Raw genomic sequence first — 21,638 nt, forward strand, 5'->3', positions numbered from 1 at the left:
CTCGTAAAATCCGAAATCGCCACAGTGCGTGGCGTCGACGGTGTAGATGAAATCTCCCAAAGTTATTGAAATCCGTTCGAAGGACAAGATGCACGACGATTCTAAGGCTACACTCTGAAGCGTAACCTCATTTTAAACACTTCTAAACGCTGTACAAAAGTTCCATATAGATCTAATAAAAGCTTGAATCGTGTCGTCCGTTGATCCGATCCTCCCCCTAACACAACAACCCTTCTCGTTTAGCGTCGTTTGTGTTTTTCTTTGTTCTATTTGCTGCACACGCGCTTACGATATAAGTAAGGAGATCGTAAAAGCTGTGGCGCTCGCGTGATCGTTACGAATTCGTTATTGCTCTTGTTAACGCCCCTCGCTGGAAGCCTTGGACAAACCTCGTAAAATTTCGCCCATGCACCCTGTGCGAAACGTCGTCGAAAATGCGCCCGAGTCGATCACGTGACGGATAAGAAGACCCCGGAGTCTCGGGAACAGCGAATTTGCTTCGAACCGAACGATACACCTTCGCTTCAACCCTTATTTCTCAACGCGTTCGGGTTGTATCAAAATTTACTTTAAATCGATGGTCATAGCCATGTTGAATATAAACTGGCCGTTGTAACGACAAGACGCGCTTTGCGTGTATAATGAAAATAACATTAAAACAGTATCTACCGTTGAATCTATCGTTAAATTATAACGCTCTCGTATCGGTAATTTCGTTGGATATAATCAACCGCCTGATTTTAGATCGTATTTTGTTTCTCACGCGACTTACAGACCCGACCTTGCCCGCATTTTTCTGTCCTTCTTTTCTTACGCTCAAGAAAAGAACGACAACCCACGGCAATGGGTGCAATTTTATCCCCGAACATCCGAAATACTCGTAGACAACAGTCTGTGTTGCTTTCAGGGACTCCGATCAATCGACTACCGATCATGGCGAAGTCGGTGCTGGATCTGTACGAGCTGTATAACCTGGTGATCGCTCGAGGCGGTCTGGTCGACGTAATCAACAAGAAGCTCTGGCAGGAAATCATCAAAGGCCTCCACCTGCCATCGAGCATCACTTCCGCCGCGTTCACTCTGCGCACCCAGTAAGTAGATCGTGAAGTTTCTCATCCGGGACCCTATTCTGCTCGTGCCTATTCGCTGGTAATTCGCATACAATGAGTCCCCACGCTCGACAAAAGTTCATCTGAGCATGAAATCTGCACCGATGACTAAGAACCCGTCCTTTTACGTTATTGCGCTTTCCGGAGAAGCTAGCTGTTGGCGCGGCGATTTTCTTTCTTTCGGTTGCTCTACCGTGACCGATTTTTTTTGTTTACCAGCGAAATCGATACGAACGCGTACGCGAGATGAAAACGAAGGCTACGTAGGGGGTGGCCGCGGGGCCATCGAAAGAGACATCAAAGCGTGCTCTATGCCTTCCGGACAGCCGTTGTTTATAAAACGCTATCATCATTACCGGTGGCGAACGCGAACACCAAGGTGGATTGTTTGTGTGCTTAAGATGGCGGTTTGTATCAGAAGCAGCGTGTTCTCCGGGCAAGAAAAATATACGGAGCGCCGCGGCACAAAAGAAGCTCGGGCCAGGGGAAGACACATTATTAGCGTTCCTGGCCGCGTTGCGAACACTCAGAACCGAGGAAAGGCCCGAGAGCGGCGTGGCTCGTGCCGGTTTAACCCCATTCGTCACCTGCCAGAGGAAGCCGACGGAGCCTTTCCGCGCCTCGTCCCCGACCGGGTCCAACGATCGAAGCGGTTGTCAAAACAACATGTCCATTCGAGGCCGGGATTCGCCGAACGCGCTCGTTTCGTGGCTGTCCGCGGCGGAAGTACTCGGAAAAATACGAGACAATTTCTTGGAATCAAAGTCCACCAGAGGCTTCCTCGGCCAGTGTTCTTCGACTATTATTAGTCGGGGCTTCCGTGTGCAAGCCGCGGCTGCATGCAGCATTATTCCAACGTTACGCCAGCTTTGCGACTTACTTCGCCGAGATCGCCGTGGATTTTGTAAACTCGACGGTGACCGATACCTTTCGGTTCGTTTTCGAATCCCCAAGCACGAATCACACCGCGATCGACTTGGACCAGGCCGGCAGACAGATCGGTCAAACCGATATCCAAACTTAACCTACGCACAATCTTCGTAACAATAGTTGTCACTCACTCCTGATTAACAAATGTTCTACGCACGAGGGAAGATGAAAAATTTGTTTCGACAAAGGAACCGTTCCGTGCGAGTACATCTCGGCCAATCGAGAAGAAAAACAAACAGCCGGCTTGAGAAGCCACGTGCGCGCAACAATTGTTTTCTTTCGCGAAGGCGTTCGATCGTTTTCCCGCGGACGATCTCGACGCGCGGAGTTTCGTGGTTTCGACGAATTCGAATCACCGACTATTTATTATCGTCCGCGGCGTTTAAATAGACTTTCTTTTCACGTTGATAGACAACAGGATTATAAATTTTCGTCAATAAGTCAGAGATTTCGGCTCGCGCGGCCAATCTGTACGATAATCGGAAACACTGTGCGAAGGAGAGACGATACGCGTGACGACGCGATGAGAGAGCGCGACAGATTATAAAGCAGTGCTAGCTAATACGAATTACACGTGAAAATAACCCCGCGACGCTCGGTGCATGACGCGCGACAGAACGTCGAGACGCTGGCGCATCCATCATTCCCGCAACCGGTTATCGTCGCCAGAGGAACAGGGACAGACGGAGGAAACGAAAATGTAAAAGGAGACGCCGGCTGCTGCAACTGACATATCGCGATGCCTACGACTATATCGAGCCCCACGCGCCTCCAACGTGTAATTATTTATACCGCGAGGGAGGCAGTCACGCCATTGTACCCAACTGTACGCGATGCTTTCACGCGCTTCGGGTAACATTTGATCGCTGAACGATAGAAAACAAACCCCGATCGTCAGAAATTTGATTATCACCCGGAAAGAAAGATTTATGCTCGACACCGGGGTCGAGCATTTGGATAAGGACTCGGAAACTATGCGGCCGGGTACGGTGGTCGCGTCGTTGCAAACACGCACCAAAAAGAAGAAGAAACGGATGTAGGGTTTGTGGAGGAGGGAACGATCGGGCCGAAGGGCTAGTTTCGGCCGCAGTCTGGCAGACAATCGTAAAAGCGAAACGATCCCTGCACGAATTATAGGCCACGGTACGCTTGCAAGAATATGTCTATTCACGGACGTGTGTGCGAGTATCGCATCCTCCCTCTCTGCTACCTTTCGCTCCTCCGTCTGACCCGATACCGTGTCTAAATAAACAATATTTTATTTCGCCTTTGCCCCCGCCTCCATTCCCTCGAAAAAGTCGATTTCGCGTTGCGGTTTCTCAGTGGTTTACAAACTCCCCCCTGCCTACCTGCGCTCCATTGGAATTTGATTTTTCACTAAAATCCTCTCTACCCCGCGCAGCAACCTTTCACTTTCAACGTTTCGTTCTCCTCGTTTTGATCATCTTCAAGTTTGGACGATTTTTTAATTGCACGTGTTTTCTTTCGATCAAAGCTATTTAAATTTTGTTCACCGCAAAGGGTTAAGTAAAAATGTACAAAGCTTTGCTTTGAACAATGAACGTAGCCGCGAACGGAGCTTCGCGAGTGACTCGATAGAATAGAATTTCATTTCGGCTCGCATCGCGTAAAATAAACAACTCGGCACGCGATAAAGTTAACGAGCGATTCGATTTCCAACAGGCCTTCCTGGTTCTCGTTTGGTACACGAACGATTCCCGACGATGGCATGGTACAGGTGCAAACGGCGTGGTCGAGGCCAAGCATCAAAGCCCGTCGAGTATCGCGCTAGACGCGAGATTAAATTAGGCGACTCATAAGACGACGCTCTAGCGTCATCCGGATCTGCCTTGCCAATTTCGCGTCCAACTGACCGCGACGTCTTCCTCCGTTCGACGCACAATGCCGTCTGCATTTTGACGCCGTTCCAATTACACTAATGCTCGGCCACTCTCGCGTACATACGTTCTCGTTTCATCGGAAAATCCGTCTCGAAAGGGTTACATGTACCGATTAGTCGCCCTCTATACGATTCAATTTTGCCGTTTTTTTTTTCAGATACATGAAATACCTATACCCGTACGAGTGCGAGAAAAGACGATTATCAACGCCAGCGGAGTTACAGGCGGCGATCGATGGAAATCGTCGGGAAGGACGAAGAAGTAGCTACGGGGCGTACGCGAGCGGCGGGGGTGGAGCAGGTGACAGCTTGGTGCAAAGGAATCCGCATACGCCGAGCTCTCTCGCGTTGCACGCGCAAATATCGCCGCTGTCGTTGGTAACGGCGGTGGCAGCCGGTGGCCAACATCACGGGCCGCAATCTCTGGTGAACGGCAGTGCCGCGCACACACCACTGCCCCACCATCCTCACCACCCCCAGCACCCTCAAGGATCACTTGGACAACCACCGAATACCGGTCAGTAAACTCGATGTGCAACACGTTCCTCGTATTCCAACAAATAGAAGCGTCGCGTCTATCGGATCTTTTTTCTCAAGTATTGCCCTCCCAATTCTATCGTACACGGATCATGGTCTTCTTCGAAGAATCAGTCACATTTCGAAACACGCTTATACATTGTAGAAGCATATGTATAATGCTTTGGTACCAGTAACTCGAGCGGAGAAAATTAGAGAGAGAATAGTTGAAATTGGGGGAAATCGAAACGGATGACAGAAGGTCCGAATGAAAAGTTAGCGCCGCGCAAGAAGACAGACACGAAGGGAGAAAAGAGATACCTCGAGGAGGGAATAGAAGAGGAGCGGGTTTATTTTAAATCGGTAGTTAGGGTTCCAGGCCTCCCCGGAGATGATGATGCGAGAGCGAAGGAGGCGTAATTGATTGTACGATCCTCCGGGAGACAGGCGTTAACGGATGACTCTCGCTAACGAGCATTCCTACTTCCCTACCCCTTTCTTCCTCTTCCCGCCCCTACTACGATCCGCGTTTCGCCCATTTCGCCCTCTTTGGCCACCCTCCGACGCACCACCGGACCAATTTCAATCACTCCCTGCTCGAGTCCCCGATCGCGCCGCCCCTTGATTTGCGTTCTCGTCCAATTCGTGCTAGCTCCTTCAATTTCTCATACGACAGACACCTCTTGTCTCTTTTCGAGTTATCAGATTCGGGTTTCTACTTATTGGATATCGTTTTACCCTTTAAAAACTACTCGTCACCTTTCATCTTCCCACCCATCAACGAACAAAATTGATCAACTTTTATTGTAGGAGTTCTACCGTATCATGAGAATTTCTCTATTAAACAATTAATGGTAAATTTGCTCGTGATCTATCGCAGGACCTATACCTGGAATGGCTCCGTCCGAATTCGAAGCACGCATGGTCGAGTACGTAAAGCTGTTGAACAAGGAATTGAGGAGCGCGGGTGCCGGCACCCCACCGCCGATGATCCATCGGCAAGGAAGCGCTTCTCCACCGTCGTCGACACCGCCGAGGGACGGGGCATTCAGCGCTCTCGAGATGTCCCGACTGACCCTGTGGAACATGTACAACAATAATACCCTCTACCCAGGAGTCGGTCATCAGCCACCCTTGTCGCCCCAAGCCTCCCATTCGCCTGTACCTCCAGCGTCTAGCCCGGAACCACAGAGAGAAGCTCTCGACTTGGGACTGAGGTAAAAAGCACCTACGCGTCGGTATCTAGGATAATCACTTGATCACTTGCGTTTCAATTGATTCCCCGATACCACCCTCTACACACCTAACGAGTTACTAATTTCGACAGGTCGTCGCCGGTGTCTTCGTCGCCTGCGAGACAAAGTTCGCCCTCCTCGGGCGGTAGCATGCAAGTGAAAAGGGATCCGGACTTAATCGGAACCCCGGGGCCACCACCAGCTAAAAGGTTACTCTCGGACGACGACAGTCCGAACGAAAAAAATACTCCAACTTCCATAGGCACGCACATTAAAATTTCCAATCGAGGTAATTGAATCTCAAAATAGAAAATATCCGTGTAAGAAGTCGCTGAACGTTTGATTGTTTTATCGCAGGAGATGGGAGAAACGGCGACAATTCCTTGGTAGTTAGTATGGAGCTAAATGGAGTAATGTATCAAGGCGTTCTTTTCGCCCAAAACGACAGCAGGACCACGGCCAGTACGACAACCAATAACAACAATAGTAGCACGAAAGCGTCGCGAAGCATTGTCTCGTGAACTAAACACACATACACACACACGGTCTGCCCACACTGTGTGTCTCGATACCTAATTAACGATCGTAGCATTCATCCGCAGCGATAATAGCCGCCTCGTGGGCGAACGAAGCAGTCTGCCATACGTTCGGTCGCCGATCGAACGATGTTTGCAATTGTACAAATTTCAGAGCACTATTTCTTCCACGGAAGTCGGGATACGGTCTGGAAGATGCTTGGTTCTGATTCAATTCGCGCGTCCCTTTATTCGCAAGACGCGAAAGGGGATCGTTTACTCTGCTTTAACACGGATTTATTGTTCGTTGTTAAGATCCTCGGTCGGAACAAACCGGCAGCTTCTTCTTCGATGGGTTCTGAGTTCGTATTGTGATACTAGTTGCTCATCCAAACGGTCGTCGGTGCTCGCTCGATTTCTCGTTTCTACGTTTTGCTCGCTTCGACGAACTTTACATCCGTTTAGGTACATTTTTCTCTCAACGACGACAACGATGTTGGATGAACGACAACGAATCGAGCGTTTCCGCTGGCTTCCCGTGCATTCGTTCGAGTTTTCACATTTTTTCCGCGTGAAAACTCGAATCGTTATCTCGTTAAGCTCCATACATACGTATATGTATACACTTGTATCTGCCAGACCAGCCGGGAATTGTATACACGCGAAATAGATCTGTGGTAGGCTGCTCCAACTTCGACGACGATTGTATTGTTATGTCGTGTGAATAGTAATGTATGTATGATTTGTGTGCAATGAAAAAATGTCGTGTTTCTTTTTTTTTCTTTTAATTTTATTTCTCAGTATGCCTTGCATTCCTTTCGTTCGAAGAATACTCGGAAGCGTCGCTCGTCAATGATCTCGTATTGTCTTCCGTTTCGTTCGATCTAACGTTACACATTAGAAAAGTAAAAATAGAGGAAATGATAAAAGCAATGTTGCACGGGCGACGCGATCCGTCTGGACACTATTCTCCAGAAGTATCTTGATCGAAAGCACTCGACCCGATCGAAGTGACGCTCCGTGAAACGAACTTCCGAACTGGATCGATCATTTGTCTTCTTTTTTTTTTTATTCCTCTATCATCGAATCAAAACATCTTAACTTATTTATTGCCGCCGGTTTCTCGACACCTCGAAAACTATAGTGTTGTTAGTTTCTAGAAATCGGCCTCTTTCCGATGTTTTATAGCATTTTAAATCAGTACGTGTACAATTGTTTTTACCGCGACTATCGACTATCGTATTACTGCGCATGTAGAGCAAACACAAACACATACACAAGTACGCATGTGCATGCACACATACACACGTATATACGTAGAGAAAAGATTTGAGATTTAAGGCTCTCGGGGCCTCAGTTTATATTCGAGTTCATCGCTTCCGGATGGACGTCGCGTCTATGTTCACCGATTTGCCGATATTTCGCAAACGTTGCAGTTTGCATATTCAGAACTGAAGGCTCTGATTTTTTAGAGACCTTATTTAGCTTATAAATGTACCGTTTCGGGCCCACAACCATCGCTATATATAGGGACTTTGTCTCCAGTCCCCAGCCCTGAAGATGCAAACTGCAACGATTGCGAAACATCGGCAAATCGCTAAACATAGACGTAATAGCCATCAAGAAGTTCTGAACTCGAGTATAGAGAAAGATTGTTCATCTTATCGTTCGTTCGTTAAGTGTACATAGTCATTCGAACTTTCTTCTTTTTTTTTGGTGGTTTCTCACTTGCAAGGGACAGAGCTCAGTGCGACGATATACAAGAGGTTAAGCTATTATTATTATTCTTATTCTTATTCTTATTTTTATTGTTAGTTTTAGAGGAAGAGAAAAGTTTGTGTATCATAATTTTTATTCTTCTACGCAGGACTAATTTTTATTTTCTTCTAATATCTCTTTCGTTGCGATCCAACCGTCTGAACAATTAATCAGGCACGGGAATGGTGCACGATCGTACGGTTCTCGTTCATAATCGTTTCCATTTTCGTTCGACCGAACGAAAGGACCACCGCGGTTCGTCCGAACCCGCTTCTATCGTCTCTTTTACTTCTCGACGTTCTTTTGTTAGTATGTATTATTTGATGCGAGAGGAACAAGCATTAGTCGAAGGCATTTACTCTTGCGTAGGATTCGAAGGTTCGGTCGATGCATCGCAATACCATTGTATCGAACCGTGCAGTCTTCGAACGGTGGACAATACGACACACATTTATCGAAACTTGGGCCAGTTCGATACAATTATCTGTTACGCGGCAGGATGCTGTGAATCGCGGGACATCAACAAACAAATTTTTAAATGTATAAATAATTAGAATTGTTAATCTTACATAATGCTTAGTATGTATGTATGATGTATGTAACACGCAGAAAGAATCTTACAAAATGGACACGCGCGTTTTTAGAGGCAGACAAATGGACTCGTATTCGCGACGCGCTGAGAACCGAAATACATACATCCTTTTATATAGTCATAGCCGTTAGGATTACCGATTTAGTAAAGTTAGGGTATTAGCAGCGTAGCGCGCGCGACAGGAGTAGAATGGGAAAAATAGGTTAAAAAGAGTTCGCGATTGTTCACCGATCTCTGGTTAGATGGCGGAAAGAGTGAGAAATAAAACTGATAGTTTTCGATCATCTTAGGTGATATACATACGTGAGTCGATAACGATGCGAACGAGTGGGATGAAACTGTTTTATTGTTTATAGTTCGAAGGTTAGGCCAAAAAGACTGTTACATAGGATGAATATTATATACATACGGTAGAAATAATTTCTTATCATGGTTATTAAGAACGATATTATAATCGTCAATATTATTATTATGACTATATTTACTACTATTCCTAATCATTACTATTAGTATTATCGCAGCTATTTACTATTATCACCTTGTTACGGCGTGATAGCGAGTAACGGTTCTAAGAAAATGAAAGAAAGATTAACTTTTCGCGTAAAAATGGAAAAATACGGAATCCATGTTGCGAGAGAATGGCGATTTTGATTTTTGTTTCTACGCAAGACGCGTTACCTTGCGCAGAAACGAAAGTGAATTCATGGGTTGGCGCGATGATCTCGGAATTAAGAGCGATAGAAATTTTGCTTTTCAAAGATACACGATGTTTCTTTTATCGCGTGGTATCTACCACGTTTACCCCCCACTTTATTTTTGATCCATTCCGAAACGGGAAATTAACGAGTGAAAGATCGATAGAACGATATGTTTTTGGAAGTATGCTATGTCAAAAAAATAGAACTCGCAAAAATACGCAACGTTGTACTTTTGTCACGTTAAATTGTGATTTTCGTACGAAGCTTGCGACGCAATTGTTAATGTTTATCAGGTCGCGCGATGTGCACCAATTTATAGGTATTATTAATTTCTTCGTCAATACCGAAACAAAGATGCAGCACCACATTTACAAGCATAATATTGTAATAATTATTATGAATGTTGTACATATTATATATGATATTATCGAAGGCAAAAACAGAACACTGATGACATTTAACTATTATAGTTCTTCATAAGTAGCAACTTAGTTATCTGTAAATCTATGTAAACGAGCCCACGAATATCATAGCGAATAAAATCGACATTACTTTTATATCAGTAGTACTGCTATCTAGTAGCACTCTATCTCTGTCTATAAACTTCCAAATATAAGTCAAGGAGATTCTGTGGCCCGAAATATGACGAAAATCAAGAATGACAAATTTGTATCGGAGACTCCATATTGGAGAAAAATGTATTCGAAAATTTGTAATAATCGTAAAATTCAAAACTCACATTGTTGCGTAGTTGAACATCGTTTTATGACATCGGAAAACCACATCCAACAGAGACGAAGTGAAGTATATGGGTCTATCTTCATTACTAGAAGATATTGCACTATTTCTTAGATTAAACATAATCTTTCACCACGATGAAGCACTTTACACTACGTACGTACGTCGATTTCTAAGTGAGCACTTCGAATGTTGAATTGGCGGTAGGAAAAACAGGGGCACCATACCAGCTTTAGCGCCCCCTAGATTTTTATCTATAGAGACAATAGTCCAGGACCAATTAAAATTGAAAACCATCTCGGGGGTTGCGCGAATCATGTTGCGCAGAATATATTGCAAGAAATTCAAATATAATTCAATTCGCGGGGTGCAACATTTACGAGGGAACGGTTGGAAACGGTCGCCATTTTAAACAAGTCTTTCAAATGTGTAATTCGTTAGTGCAGTTAATTATATTCATTGTGTACGTTTGTAATACTTAACAACAGCTTGAAATAGAGGTAAGAGTTAATGAATAATGAATAATGCATGATATTGTATCCTATACAAAAAGAAATTACGGTAGTCGTCTATGATGATGGAATCGGTAATACCGGTTATGAACTAGGTGCACATATGCAAAATTGATTTTCGAATGCATTTTTCTCCAAATCGAAGCCTTCGATGCACATTCGTCTTATTTCAAGCCATATCTCCTTGGCTCTATTTCTACCATTAATTTTGGTTAAACTTGTATGCATGTGTGTACTTATATACGTATTAATCTCTTAAATGCATGCAACTATGTAACATTTTAACGATATTCAGATATTGTAGATATCATAAACGTATGTAGATAATAACATAGATTTATTGTTTCGTTAGCAACGATTTATTTATTTGTTTCGGTACAAGGTATGACATTTTTAATTTATTGTTCACGAAATTTATGATTAAAATTCTTAATCTTAGATAGTAATAGATTCTTTTCTTCTGTCGTTGCAAAAGCATACTGTACAGATAACATGCAGAGTTTTATGAGTTCTTCTTGTCGTAGACCAAATGTTAAACTAGCTATTTCATACTCTTTGGACAAGGATGTACAAAAAACACCTTTGTCATCGGTCTAAAAATTGTGTTAGTATATACCATAAAATTTGCTTTACGTATGAAATAACTGCTTGTAGAAATATTGATAACTTTACTCACAGAAAGACAAATAGGGTGTCCAGCTTCATAGTAATATTTAAACTGATGAGATCCATAAGAAGGTACTGTCTTACATTTAACATTGGATGTTAGGCACAATTCTAGACAAAATACAAGAATCATAAATTCGATATATATTTTTAAATACCATAATTGATAAACTTTCATAATATTATCATCCTCACCTACAGGAATTTTCGAATTAAACAGCATATCGAGTATTTTATTTGATCCTTGTAAATTTGGGTGAATGCAAGTACAATGACCCAATCTGTCAGGCTTGAATTCAAGGATATCTGTTGTTTCTACTTCGTTCATAATCTATATCCGGCAGGATGAAATAATGTTTCAAGTTTTTAGAAATTCAACCAAATTAACTTTGACCCAAACATATTAAGATTTACCTCCGCACAATGGGCAGCTATTTTCAAACCTGCTCTTCTAGCTTCTTCTAATAATTCTAAGAATACATCTGTAGTCTTTGGATCTCCACTAAGATCAAGTCCAACAATATACTGTGGATATTTCATAAAAAACTCTGTTGCTAAATCAACATTTTCCTTTGCTGCCTTATATCCTTGCTTACGATTAACAGATACTAATAACTTAACTATTATATCTGGAAAGTCAGTCTCACAAATCCTGGGATTATATAATTTTTCAAATTAAATTATATCTAGTTCCTTGATTATCTGAGATGAAAATATTTGTTTTAAATTATACTTACTGAAATGCACTTATGATAGATTCTATGTATTCATGTTTTGTCATTTTCCCATGAACAGCACGAGGTGTGCTTCTGAGTTCTAAATATATTACATTTTCTGCATTAAACTCTTTAATTACATTGTAGGTAGCATGGAATACTGCTTGCGGTGTTACCGTTAATGAATGTGCCACTTCAAATACTGCAAAACACCTGTGGAAATATGCTGTATGTATTCCTGTAGCCATAAACTTTAAGGTAGGATTATTTTTCGTACTCGCCGAACGATGAAAATTTTTCGGTGTTCATAACTATATCCTCGCCGCCATCTGAATCGGGATTTTGCATTTTATACAGTTGTTTTAAGGTATCTGTGCTAAGAGAGCCATTCAAATGTGCATGAAGTTCCTATTGAACATACAAACACATTTCATTTTCTAATCATTTCTGGTCACTGAAGATCAGAAAAACGATACGTCGTATATCATAAACTTTTGTAAAAATACACACCAATTTTGGCAAAGATTGACAGAAACTTTCTAAACTCATTGTAAAGAAAGCTAATATTTTGTTCAATTTTGTTATTAAATCAACAGACGAAGTAAATACCGGATTGGGATACTAAATATGTACCGTGAAAGGTTAGATTAGAATACCGCTAAAATTATTTTAACAAAATAACTTCATGCCGCGTGGTTAAATCTCTAGATGTGACGCAATTTACAAACACGCGTGCCGAAAATGACGTCATGTAAAAAATAATGCATTATGTTGCCTGGCGTTCTAGTTATTTTTTTTTAAGTACATGATTTATGTTCGTAAAAAGATCTCGTTCACTAGTATATTTTACGTACCTAAAGAACATAAAAAATACAAAATATTGGCCTTTACCCTTCAAACTAGAATCTTTCCTTAATTGGGACCTAGACATTGTTATAAATATTTGAAATTCTTTGGGATATAGCTTCAATAAATGAATTATTATTAAAAATATACCTTTATTGTGTTCTATTAAGAGGATATTACAATATAAATATATAACACTCATAAATTATATGCACGTGTAATTAATGTTTAAAAGCCGATCTGTGCTTAAATAGTCGAGCTTCGCGATTTCAGATTTCACGTTTTGTTTATACATTTTCATCGAATCTTGCAATTTAGAAATTGTCTCTTTTATTGCATCATTAGAGGCTTTAAGTATTTGAAATGCTATAATATAAAATGGAATATCATACAATTAGGTAAAAACTTTCGACGATGACACAAATTTTTACCCTGTTGTTTGTTCATCTCTTCTTTTTCAATAGCTTCTGTCATTTTGCGAACGAGTTTGACTAACCGTAACTGCTTTTTCGACAAAATTCTTAATGATGATATTTTACCAAATTTCCTTTCGTATTTTATTATGTATGCATCCAATTTCGTGATTGTTGTTTTTTCCGATATACTGCGCCTAACGCTCTTTTTATTATACGTATTTTCGTACATCATGATTATCGCTTGAAGTCGGTTATTTCATACAGAGTATGAAGTTCAAGACACGATTTCTCTTGTCAAATAAATGATAGTGGGTATATGGGTATGTACGTGAAAGTAATATTTGTCATAACTTTAAATATAAATTAATTGAAGAATAATATACAAAAATATTTATTTATAGAAAAGTACTAATGAAAACATACACTTACAACACTTATTTTTTACGAATAAATTACTCAAGTGTTTTTGATAAGTATATGGGGTTAAGAATGTGAACAATTTAGTTGGTATTATAGCCCTTTTTCCATACAGTATCTTTAAGATATGCGCCTATCATGGGATCATTGAGCATTGTTTCTATAATATTTTTAAACCCTAATTGACTTGCTAACATGTATTTACATTCCACATCTGATAATTCAGACACTAATGTTTTCATATTGTCCATCATTGTATGAGTGATGTTTTTTTCCAATCTGTACCTGTAAAAGATTGAACTTTTACTTAAAATCAGAAAAAACCTTCCATGTGAAAATTAACTTTTAAAATAATTTATTAACTTGCCTACGTGCACAATCTTCTACCAGACTGGGAGTTAGTTTTTTCACAGCTAAGAAATCCTTTAAATATTTTGTTTGTCCATTTAATATACTATGATTATATATCAGACAAGCCCAATCCACATGGTGATTGTAAGCTTGTATAACAATTAGAGCTTGAGAGAAATTTAAAGTATGAGACAATATTCTGTCAACATCTTCAGACTTTAAATTAAGTATGGAGATTACTTGTTGATTATTAGATACTGCTGTATTAAGAAGTGAAAGTTGAAGGCCAACCAATTGTGTCTGATCAGAACATTGACCAGCAAGATTTAGTTCATTAGCCTTGGTAGATACATATTATTAATTAGTAAATATGAGGAACTATTATTTGTTAGTTAAAATGTATAAATTGTGATTTACCTGCAAATAGTATTGTGTTGCATGAGTAAAATTATTTATGGCTAATTGCAACTGTTTCTGAACATTCTCGGATTTATAAAATTTCATTTCACGTTGTGTAGTAAAATGCAGTTTTCCAGGAACTTTTATTGCATCTGATATTAATGTTTTAAGTACATCCTTTGCTTCATTTTCCCACATAAATGCCATTTCATGATACAATTGAAAATGTAATGCAACTAAAGTAAAAAGATCCCTGTTTTCAGGGCAGTGGTGTTTTAAAAATTCCAGTAATGCCATTTTTAAACCCATCACCTGTAATATCCATCGAGTATTATACATAACGGGGCATACGTATTTTTTTAGAAATAGTAAATGCTCAAAGAAACCTTATCCAATCCTTGCCCAAGCAAATATTCGAACTGATCATTATTTTTTAATATGTGAAATATGTAATTCATTTCGGTAAAACGACCGACACCTGTTACAAGTCGGACCTAGAATATTATAATGAAAGGAGAGTATTGAGGGTGTTCGGCCACCCCTGGAAAAAATTTTAATGGGAAATTTTTGAGGTCAAAATAAGACGAAAATCAAGGATACTAATTTGTTGAAACATTTTCGGTAAAGAATTTTTTTCTCGAAAGTACGTAGAATTTCGGGGTATGTCTATTGACCAAAAATGATTGTAATTTACCCCCGTAACCGAAAATAATTTTTCCGTGAATGATCTGAAATTTTTTAATAACTTTTTAACGAAGCCTCAATCAACAAATTAGTATCCTTGATTTTCGTCTTATTTTGGCCTCTAGAATTTCCCATTAAAATTTTTCCTAGGGGTATAGAGATGATTTTACTTAGTATTTCAATAAATGTCATACCAATAACGCCCACAACTTATGATTTTGCAAAACATTTGCAAGATTTTGACATTTACGTAGAATTGACGCTATACCCTCCATATTGCAAGAAGTTGTAAAACAATCGTGCGATCGAATTAATAATTCTACGGTTGTTTTTAAAGTTGACACTGATAATAAGAAAACATTAAGTGAAAAATTGAAATACGGGAATGCAATAACTATCATGCTTTATCGTGATACCGGTTTTGTTTTCACCGTGAGATTGTCCAAGTAAGTTATTTGCTGTTTTTAACAGCTGCCATCCAAGAAGCGAGACATCATTGCACAATTCCATAATTATTCGGAAATTAGTATTTAAAGAATATCCCCACAAAGAAATATTATTATCGTATCCGCCTGTAAAAAAACGAAAACATATAATAATCTTGTACCAGCCCCATAACTACATCGTTGTTTACCTTCTATGGCGAGTGTAACATTTATCGTAATATTTTCAGTCAAGAATGTTGCAACACTATCATTGTTTATTTTATATGCAATAATTATATCATTCAAAATTTCGCATTTATTATCGACATTGCTTTCCGCGATTTCTTGTAAAAATTGGAAAGGATCGTTCAACATTAATAAGAAATGGTAACTTTTTCCTAATTGTACTGCCAATTTATAACATAATACTATTCTCAAACATATGTCCGCTCCATGTTTCAAGGTTTTGTGTAATTTTTGCAATATTGACAAGCATTCCATTTGAACTTTGTGTACATTTTCGTCTTTCATTTTATACGTTTCATTTATGTTGGTTAAAGTGATTACTAAAATTAAAAATTTACTATAAGTAAACGGCATTTAATAATGTATTACAAAAAAAAAATATTAAAGAAATCATTACATGAAGTCGACGACGACAATCTTTGCAACCCGCGATTTTTAAAGGCACCGTACATTGGTTGTTTGCTATCATTTAGTTCTTTTAAAAGAATTTTTTCTTCGGAAGTTAATTCACACGGTATAATTTCACCTTCTGCCAAGCTCAAACATAACATTAGAATTTGTAAATCCTATATGCAAGAAAATATTTTAAACATTATTGGTACACGCGTCTGTTAATGATTAGTCAAACTTACCCTATGTTTGCAATTAAAAATGGTTCTAATTCTCAATGCTATATCCAATTTACCTAAATCAATTAATTTGTTAATCAAATTTTCAGCTGCATTCTTTTGATAAGAATAATTTAATGTACAGCTAAATTTCACTGTATTTAATTCTGACAATAGTTCTGTTTTTAATTTATTAAAAATCGAAGGTCCACCGTTTAACTGTACATTTTCAGAACCAGCTAATATACACGATTTCCACATCGCCACTTCTATTTTGTTAATAATCTCCTGTTCTGTTTCCACATTTTTGAGTATTTCAAAAACTAAGTGCAATATTTCATATCTGTAACAGTATATATTCGATGTTCATTATTTATTTAAAGCTAGGGGTTTTATTTCAAAGAACGTATACCTTTCTTTATGAGAAACAACCTTTTCGGCATGTTCAATAAAAAATTCTACAGTTTTTTCACACGAAACGTTGTATTTCTTAAAATTCATCGCACACTCGTTCCAAAATTCATTTTTAATTTTGTCATTTTGCTGCATACAATATTTAAATTGATTCCGATACTATAAATATTATATAAATATTAATGGAGAATAGAAATAAAAGGGGAGAAAAATCAACTTATATTAACACAGTACCTGAGCTAAAATAATGTCAGATGAATTTAAGCCTGCCACATTTGATAATTCTAATGCACTGTTATAATTTTTAATGTTTAATAAATCATCGACACATCTCTGAATTTCTAGATCAAAATTATATACATTATTTGACATCGTAATAGCCGTGAAGTTTAATGTAACTGTAGTTTCTTGAAGAATCTTTATAATTTGTAAAAGATGTTGAAAATTCGGGACGTAAACTGTAATGTAGGAAAAAATTGTTTAAAATTCAATGGTCTCTGCTACAACAAATTAATGTTAGTAAAACGTTAATATATACAGGATCATCATACCTGGAAAATCTTCGTAAAAATTACATGTTATTAAAGTTTCGAGAAATTTTATTTGTGAATGCGTACTCCTTAAGCCATAAGCAAGTGTTGCAATGATACATTTAATAGCAACAATTGCAACCCAATGTAAATTTTCCATGTACGTGTTGTCCGAACAATCCCAATCCATAACTTTCTAAAAAGATACGAAGCCAGTTTGTTATTGCACAGGGTCATTGCCCCCCGCTAGTAGAGTTGAAAAGAATGTCGCCGCCTAAACAGCGTGGCAATAATCCCGTGTATGTTTACAGTCCTGTCTCTGCTTGTTTTTTTTCTTAAACATAGTTGTAGTTATTATATCGTTGATATTGATCTCTTCATCGAGTTATGGCTAAACGTACACGTTTAAGCGGCGGTATTCTTCTCGTGTGTATTAAGTATCGTCATAATATTTAGAACGTACATTACGTTTGAGGTTTAAACATCGTGTATTGAATTCCAACAAATTTTCCTGACTGTCTTTAAAGTCTCCATAATTTGTGCATTGTGCAAGGAATTCGAAAAATGAATTAAAAGGACACTCCTACAATTTAATAATATGGATGAAATCTTTTGTAGCGTCAATATGCATAAGATTTACTTACAGGCATAAAAATTTTACAAGCTTTATTGAGGATACCAATGTAACCACATATCACCATTCTATCTAACAAGTTCAAGACTTGATTAGCTGTCCATATTTGTTGTTCTAAACATTCTTTGTAGTCAGAAGTGATATTTTTGTCCGAAGCAGATATTACCATCCATGAATAAGCATATGCTGCTATTGCAGATGGCTGGAATAGTTTTTGTCATTGATATTAGCATACTAAAAATATTTAAAAAAATACTAAAATCTATATAGAAATTATTGATGCAATTATACCTCATAACAAGTTGCTAAAACCGCGAGAAAAGGTCTCGATGTAAGCTGGGAGGCATTGATCAGTGCACCAGGTGGATCTGGGCTTTGATGACATTTTAGAATAATTAACCATAAATCGTCGTTCAGAGAACAAATACTGTCGTTTATGGGATATTCATATATACTACAAGAATCAATGCTCCCTGAATCTGCTGATGTATGTGAGCCAGAAGAAGGAAATTCCTGATTCATAATAATGTATTGCAATATTTTATCATGTTTAAAACATGCACATGTAATGCTTGTAACTTACATTTTGGTTAACTCCAATCTTGTAATATAATGATTGTCTAACATCGCGTGATTTTATTTTTTGATCACCGTGTATAACTGATTGTGATTTTAGAAATTGTGTATTATTTAAACAAGTTAGCAAGTGATCTCTTATAATTGCATCTTCAAAGTGTTTAGTATTTTTTAATACCTTCAATAATTATAACAGTATATAATTTTAATTTGTACTTGGATCCTTTCGATTTTAATATGCAAGTTATTTAAAGATCAAATTATTACCTGATCCAGGGGATATGAAAAAATTTGAGAAACTAGGATAAATTCAAACCAGTGATTTTGGTTTGCTAAAAATTTCAATAGGCTGGTTGGCAAAAAATAATTGTGTATCTTTGCAAATCGCACAATAACGTCCCACGTTTTCAGTACGTTTATAAATTGTTTACTATCCTCGATTAGATGTTCATTCAAATTTTTTTGGAAGCTACTTTCGAGATAAGACATTAAAGTCTTTACATCATTCACATCTTTGTATAGTTCATTTTCCAACAAATGTCCTACGAATTAAAAATTATAATATATTGCGCAAAAGTTTCGAGTTTTATGTTTATTAAAGAAAACGAGAAAAAAAAATACCAATAGGAACATTTATCTCTTTTTGCACATAGTTTGCCGCCGTTATATGAAGTTTTAATATATCTGAATTCATATCTAACATTTCAATGAAAGAAACGCAACTACAAAGTATTTCCGGTTTATCTAAATTTCGTAGGGCAAAAATGTACGCATAAAAAACTGCTTTACGTTTTCTGAAATCAATATGTTATAGGTACAAAATAAAAAATACTGAGCACTAAAAGTACACATTGTACCATAGTTCTCTTTACCTTCTTGAAGATACACTTTTAACTAATTTTCTTTGGGAATGCTTCAAGCTTAATATAGCCATATTTGGACGAGCTTCTTTCAAGTAATATTCGTATGTTAGTGCTTCGGTATGTCCATATTTTTTAATAAGAGTTTCGTCAGAAAAGTGAGGCATTTCTTCGTTATTAAACCGCCACTTAAACAATTGCTCTACATTTAAATTTTTGTAGCCATCCAATAATTGATACATCGTAATCTCTTTCTTTGGTTTATTTTCTATAATATTTTTAAGAATCGGAACATGCCTTAATGTATTTTGAAGAACTTCGTTCGAAATGCTATAAGCGCCCAATTGCAAATCATTTTCACTCGTGAATATATTTTTTAATATATTCTCGTTTTTATTATTTGCTATATTTTCTTTCGATAAATAAGAAAATATTAATACTAAAACTATTAAATAATTTTGTTTTAAAAATTCATTTATATCGTCGGAAAGATAATGAATTGTTTTGAAAATTCCTTCTATCAATACATCTTCAACGTGCTCTTGACTTTCACACATCTGTTTTAATATATCAAATAACTCCAAAAGTTTAAATTCATCTTCTTCCGTGTGTTTTTCAGTCAAGCAACGTGCAATGCACAGTTCCTTATCAATAATTTGAACAAAATCTGTTTTATTAATATTGCATGTTCTATGTAACAGTATTGTGTTAAATTCTGATAGCGTTATTGCACTGCCGAAGATGCGCGCTAATATTAACTTTATATCCTGTTTTTCTCTCTGTACAAATATTCCATACCTGATACATTTATATTGTGAATTGTATTAAACAAATATGTGTACACCATACTTTTATTGCATATATCAGTGAACAGTGAACGAAGACATACCTACATAGATGATTTTTAATTAAATCTTTCACAAGATTAGTTGCATTTGAAGAATCAATGGCATCGATCATGTCTGGTATGATATCCATGGTAGTAAACAAGAATTTATATTTTTCATAAATGTCATTTGACTCCTCTACAGCATTTTCATTATAGTAAGTATCTATCCAAAACTTTATCATTTCAATTTCATTATTTGATAGCAAATAGTCCCATAGCACGATATTAGTTATATTTTTTAAGAGATTTTGTTCAGTTATAGAAAAATACAATTCTGTGCATAATGCTTGCTTTATATTTCCAGGTAATTTTATAATATCTGTTATACAGACAGAAGAGCTTAAACCATCGTTTATCCTAAAAAAATTATGTTTATTAATTTCGGATTTTACCAAAACTAAACAAAGAAACTTACATGTATTTTTGTTCGTATTGTATAATATTCTTTAATATGTTCCATGAATCTATGTGGTCATTTTCAAAACGTGCAATGCTTATTAAATATTCTGATAAATAATTCCTTAACATGGATTCCTTACAGTTCATACATACTTGATATATATATTCCACTGGATTTTTTCCCTATAAAAAAATTCATGTAAGTTGCAATAATAACAGGTATTCTACATTAATAATTTTAATTTAAGGTACCATATTTTGCAGAACATGAGAAGCCCTGAAAATTTGGTGTTTATTCAAAAGTTCGGTAATCCAAATTTCCACTTCTTTATTGAAATAATGTTGAGCATCATTAATAGAGCAATTTCGTCTATAAGCTAAACACTTGTATGCAAGACTAATATGTGTGCCTTTTGCAGATGCTTCCCTGACAAGTTCTCTGTCTCCCAATGAACGCCAACCAGACCAAATTACTGCAGGTTCTCCAGTTAAACATTCAACCGGAATGCCTCCCACCATTGTTCTGTCTGCCATTTTAGCAATAATTCTTCACAACATGATCAAACATTCTTCTAAAAAACTACAAAATATTAACATAGAATTTATATTTTCCACAAGCAGGAAGATCTTTTAAATGATATTAATCATTTCAGTTACTGTAGTATATTACATAGTTGAATACGTTTTTTTATGCTGTTTTATTGTATAAACAAATTTGAATAAATAATAATTTATGACATCACTGGAAAAAATCTCTTACCTCGTATTGTAAACATAGGCAATGTGTATGTGTGTACGCGTAAAAGCGCAGTAGGTAACTATTGACTAATGCAAATTATGCAAATAATATTGCTAGTGAGTAACAGTGATGTCAAAAATTTTGGTATACGTGTTTTTAGGGAATTTCATTTTATTACTAGTGCAGTGAAATAGTTGCAGCTTTAGACGAACGATGGAACCAGTTGTAAGAGAAATATAGGGATTTATTCAGGTCATGAAACAGTCATGTCCACAGGTGAAGTCCCTCAGTCTCTTGAGCTCCACTAAAGATTTTAGACG

General features: G+C 37.6%; 3 protein-coding genes across 8 annotated transcripts in view; 1 reads left to right on the top strand and 2 right to left on the bottom strand.

The window, feature by feature from the left end:
* Nucleotides 1-10,485, top strand: part of LOC122397791 (protein dead ringer-like) — an 86,074-nt gene extending 75,589 nt beyond the window's left edge. For all 4 annotated transcript variants that reach the window (XM_043397191.1, XM_043397193.1, XM_043397194.1 and 1 more), the window contains 5 exons: nt 908-1,091; nt 4,098-4,456; nt 5,336-5,672; nt 5,783-5,979; nt 6,048-10,485. In XM_043397191.1, the coding sequence (XP_043253126.1) occupies nt 908-1,091; nt 4,098-4,456; nt 5,336-5,672; nt 5,783-5,979; nt 6,048-6,211 (1,241 nt within the window). In that variant the 3' untranslated portion in view covers nt 6,212-10,485. The remainder of the gene's footprint in view (nt 1-907; nt 1,092-4,097; nt 4,457-5,335; nt 5,673-5,782; nt 5,980-6,047) is intronic.
* A 397-nt stretch (nt 10,486-10,882) lies between these two features.
* LOC122397828 (adenosine deaminase-like protein) lies at nt 10,883-12,582 on the bottom strand. The gene is made up of 7 exons (XM_043397260.1): nt 12,396-12,582; nt 12,163-12,293; nt 11,907-12,098; nt 11,584-11,821; nt 11,365-11,500; nt 11,180-11,280; nt 10,883-11,096 (listed from the first exon to the last, which is right to left on the bottom strand). The coding sequence occupies exons 1-7, from the start codon at nt 12,432-12,434 to the stop codon at nt 10,902-10,904; spliced, it is 1,032 nt and encodes a 343-aa protein (XP_043253195.1). The 5' UTR covers nt 12,435-12,582; the 3' UTR covers nt 10,883-10,901.
* An 805-nt stretch (nt 12,583-13,387) lies between these two features.
* On the bottom strand, nt 13,388-21,410 carry LOC122398043 (spatacsin). Of its 3 annotated transcripts, none has more exons than XM_043397645.1 (23): nt 21,340-21,410; nt 20,832-21,159; nt 20,596-20,762; nt 20,181-20,537; nt 19,304-20,089; nt 19,053-19,225; nt 18,699-18,973; nt 18,439-18,609; nt 18,147-18,368; nt 17,866-18,057; nt 17,685-17,804; nt 17,243-17,417; nt 16,926-17,149; nt 16,690-16,850; nt 16,302-16,620; nt 16,067-16,235; nt 15,633-15,989; nt 15,430-15,570; nt 15,193-15,341; nt 14,701-14,808; nt 14,333-14,626; nt 13,932-14,254; nt 13,388-13,849 (listed from the first exon to the last, which is right to left on the bottom strand). In XM_043397645.1, the coding sequence occupies exons 2-23, from the start codon at nt 21,111-21,113 to the stop codon at nt 13,648-13,650; spliced, it is 5,367 nt and encodes a 1,788-aa protein (XP_043253580.1). In that variant the 5' UTR covers nt 21,114-21,159; nt 21,340-21,410; the 3' UTR covers nt 13,388-13,647. The 3 variants fall into 3 exon arrangements, with proteins under 3 accessions (XP_043253580.1, XP_043253578.1, XP_043253579.1); XM_043397643.1 differs by having other exon boundaries at nt 15,415-15,570; XM_043397644.1 differs by having other exon boundaries at nt 15,415-15,570; nt 21,237-21,343.
* Between the last annotated feature and the right edge of the window lie 228 nt (nt 21,411-21,638).

The sequence above is a fragment of the Colletes gigas genome, unplaced genomic scaffold (assembly GCF_013123115.1).
Source record: "Colletes gigas isolate AHSC1104 unplaced genomic scaffold, ASM1312311v1 Colletes_gigas_Sc00010, whole genome shotgun sequence".
NCBI classification, from domain to species: Eukaryota; Metazoa; Arthropoda; class Insecta; order Hymenoptera; family Colletidae; genus Colletes; species Colletes gigas.

Excerpts from the sequence above, each read along its gene's own strand:
- LOC122397828 (XM_043397260.1), bottom strand. The coding sequence starts at position 12,434 with ATGAGTTTAGAAAGTTTCTGTCAATCTTTGCCAAAATTG. Across the intron at positions 11,822-11,906 it reads TCTATCATAAGTGCATTTCA|GATTTGTGAGACTGACTTTC; the intron begins GTAAGTATAATT and ends ATATAATCCCAG. Across the intron at positions 11,501-11,583 it reads TAGCTGCCCATTGTGCGGAG|ATTATGAACGAAGTAGAAAC; the intron begins GTAAATCTTAAT and ends TGCCGGATATAG.
- LOC122398043 (XM_043397643.1), bottom strand. The coding sequence starts at position 21,113 with ATGGCAGACAGAACAATGGTGGGAGGCATTCCGGTTGAATGTTTAACT. Across the intron at positions 20,763-20,831 it reads CTCATGTTCTGCAAAATATG|GGAAAAAATCCAGTGGAATA; the intron begins GTACCTTAAATT and ends ATTTTTTTATAG. Across the intron at positions 16,621-16,689 it reads GTTGTTTCTCATAAAGAAAG|ATATGAAATATTGCACTTAG; the intron begins GTATACGTTCTT and ends ATACTGTTACAG.